General features: G+C 40.2%; 1 protein-coding gene across 2 annotated transcripts in view; it reads left to right on the forward strand.

The window, feature by feature from the left end:
• Window positions 1–311: 311 nt before the first annotated feature.
• LOC107679971 (protein LSM14 homolog A-like) overlaps window positions 312–2,674 on the forward strand; it is a 31,486-nt gene continuing 29,123 nt past the window's right edge. Inside the window, exons 1-2 of one of the 2 annotated variants that reach the window (XM_016475705.1) lie at window positions 312–601; window positions 1,933–2,096. In XM_016475705.1, the coding sequence (XP_016331191.1) occupies window positions 481–601; window positions 1,933–2,096 (285 nt within the window). In that variant the 5' untranslated portion in view covers window positions 312–480. The remainder of the gene's footprint in view (window positions 602–1,932; window positions 2,097–2,674) is intronic. The other variant, XM_016475706.1, reaches the window with a different exon arrangement.

Consider the following 2,674-nt stretch of genomic DNA (forward strand, 5'->3'; position numbering starts at 1 on the left):
AGAAGATGCTGATATAGTGTGGGTAGAAGGGAAAGCATGTCTGAAGGGTAAATAAGAATATAGTGGGATATTGGGATTTAAAGGGAATTGGGGTGGAAACTGGAGGAGCTGAACACGCAGCGCCAGTGTATTTATTTTTTCTTTTTCTTTGTAATGGGGGGGTTAGAAAATGTTAGAAGATAGAGGAAATGTTTCTGATCCAAGCTACCTGATGATGGCAGTAATGCACTGTTAAGTGCGGTTGCCAGTAAAAGAAAGAAGAAGAAGAAGAAGAAGAAGAAGAAGAAGAAGACACGTTGGGAAACCCTGCTACTGACGAAATGAAGGCGGTCAAACGTCACTTCCGCCTGATGGCCTGAAATGCAGGCGGCCATATTACATTAGCAGACACCCTCGCGCACAGCAAACCGTTGTTGATGCTGTGAAGTGCAGCTGTGTTTTTAGGCAAGCTCTCTCGGTTTAGCGCACGTTAGTGTAACGATGAGCGGCGGCACGCCGTATATCGGCAGTAAGATCAGTCTGATCAGTAAAGCGGAGATCCGGTATGAAGGCATTCTCTACACCATCGACACGGAGAACTCCACCGTCGCGCTCGCCAAAGGTAAACAACACTCCTCAAACACAACACACGCTTCTCACGGGCTTTGCTTCGTGTTAAGCGTTCGTATTTAGCAACGAGGCTGTGTCTCAAATGTAGCGAGCTGCCCTTCATAACAGCAGTGTAGCCTCGCGCTGGGCTTCATGAGCGTATGTTCAATTCCGTGCACCGTATTCACCTGCTTAACGGCACGATTAACGCGTCTGTCGTGCCCTAAACCGTGTAAACGCTGGCTGCTCTGACTCTAGGATTTCACACAGCATGTTAGTGTGGTTAATGCAGGATTTCCTCCCTCTGTTCAGCTGATAGTTGTTGTCTGGTGATGCGTACTATTGTGAACTTAACCAGAGTTTCTGACAAAGTATCACTGTTTCTGTTATTACTGTAAAATCATTGTATAAATGTGGGATCTCCTTGAAACGGTGTAAGCAGACTATTGTGTTGATTTTTAAAAATTGTTATTGTTAGTGGTGGCTAATGCAAAGTTACCACAGTTTTTTTTTGTATTAGTAGTCACTGATATTTTGGCTGAAACTGTGGTCACTGTTAAATCTCTGGCTGTTATTGTCATTCTTAAAATATTTTTTAGTTATTTTACATTTATTTATTTGAGTATAATAAGCAGTACACTGACAGACTTGCTTGTTGCTTTAAATAATTTTATTGAATTATTTAACTTAATTACGTTTTATTTTTTTCATTACATTTTTCATTACATTTTTTTCTTTTAATCTCTTTCTAGAGAGAGAAATTGTTTTCTTTCATATAATGATATATAATTGTTTATATAATTTCTAGAGAGCGAGAAATTATTAAATTAAATAAATACAATTCTGTGGGGAAAATAGTGATAAAACACTGACTTAGCTTAACACTTACTAGTTTAACTATATAGTAACTGTTAGTTAGTGATGTTTCATTTGAGAATACTATCTCAACTGCTTTTCATGAGCATTATTCATTTATAGCACACAATAAAGCTAAGATTATATTAACAGTTCAGTGTACTCCAGACTCGGTGTCCCAGACACAAATGTTTAAATGATTCATAAAGATAAACCACTATCTGTCCTCCTGAGAGTTCGGTATGTATGTTATAATTTTTACGAACTTGATTCTCGGTAGCATTACGGCAAACTGTGAGGATATATTAGCACTGTTTGTTGTTTGGAAAGGTCAGACTTGACTTAACTGGATTACTTGCTGTGCAAAAGCGGTCTGATTTTAAGAAGATTAGAGTCAATTACCTTTATTAAATTCAAATCTCAGAGGAAGACACATTACATGTAAGCTCATTTAAAACTCATGAATTGCTCTTTTAATTCTTGTTGCAGTGCGCTCCTTTGGCACCGAGGACCGACCCACGGACCGTCCCATCGCACCCAGAGATGAGATATTTGAGTATATTATATTCAGAGGAAGTGACATCAAAGACCTGACGGTGTGTGAACCTCCCAAACCGACATGCTCTCTGCCTCAGGACCCCGCCATTGTTCAGGTACAGACAAGGACACACTCAGGGGCTAATGAATGCCCTGTACAAATGAAAAAATGAACGTTTATAATAGGGATGCTCATTTTAACCGTTAACCGATCGTAGGAGTTTTGACCGGTTAAAGGTGTCATATGATGCGATTTCAAGTTTTCCTTTCTCTTTGGAGTGTTACAAGCTCTTGGTGCATAAAGAAGATCTGTAAAGTTGCAAAGACTAAAGTCTCAAATCCAAAGAGATATTCTTTATAAAAGTTAAGTCAACCACACCCCCCTAAAACGGCTCGTTCTAACACTGCCCCACATGTCTATGTCATGATGTGGGAAGATTTGCATAACGCCGCCCAAATGTGCACGCAAAGAAAAGGCGTAACTTCTATTCTCGCTGTAGTTGTTGCTGCCGCCGCCGCCGCCATGTGTGTTTGTTGTGAAACACAAAGACTTTGTTTTGTTGTGAAACACAATGACTTTGTTTGGCCTTCCAAAAGAGGACGATATCTCCTTTGTCATGCCTAGAGCTGATTCGTGCTGGTTGCTGAGGAAATACATAAACTTCGTGCTGTGGATCGCCGGATCGGCTTTCAC

This window comes from Sinocyclocheilus anshuiensis, unplaced genomic scaffold (genome assembly GCF_001515605.1).
Source record: "Sinocyclocheilus anshuiensis isolate Anshui unplaced genomic scaffold, SAMN03320099.WGS_v1.1 scaffold528, whole genome shotgun sequence".
NCBI classification, from domain to species: Eukaryota; Metazoa; Chordata; class Actinopteri; order Cypriniformes; family Cyprinidae; genus Sinocyclocheilus; species Sinocyclocheilus anshuiensis.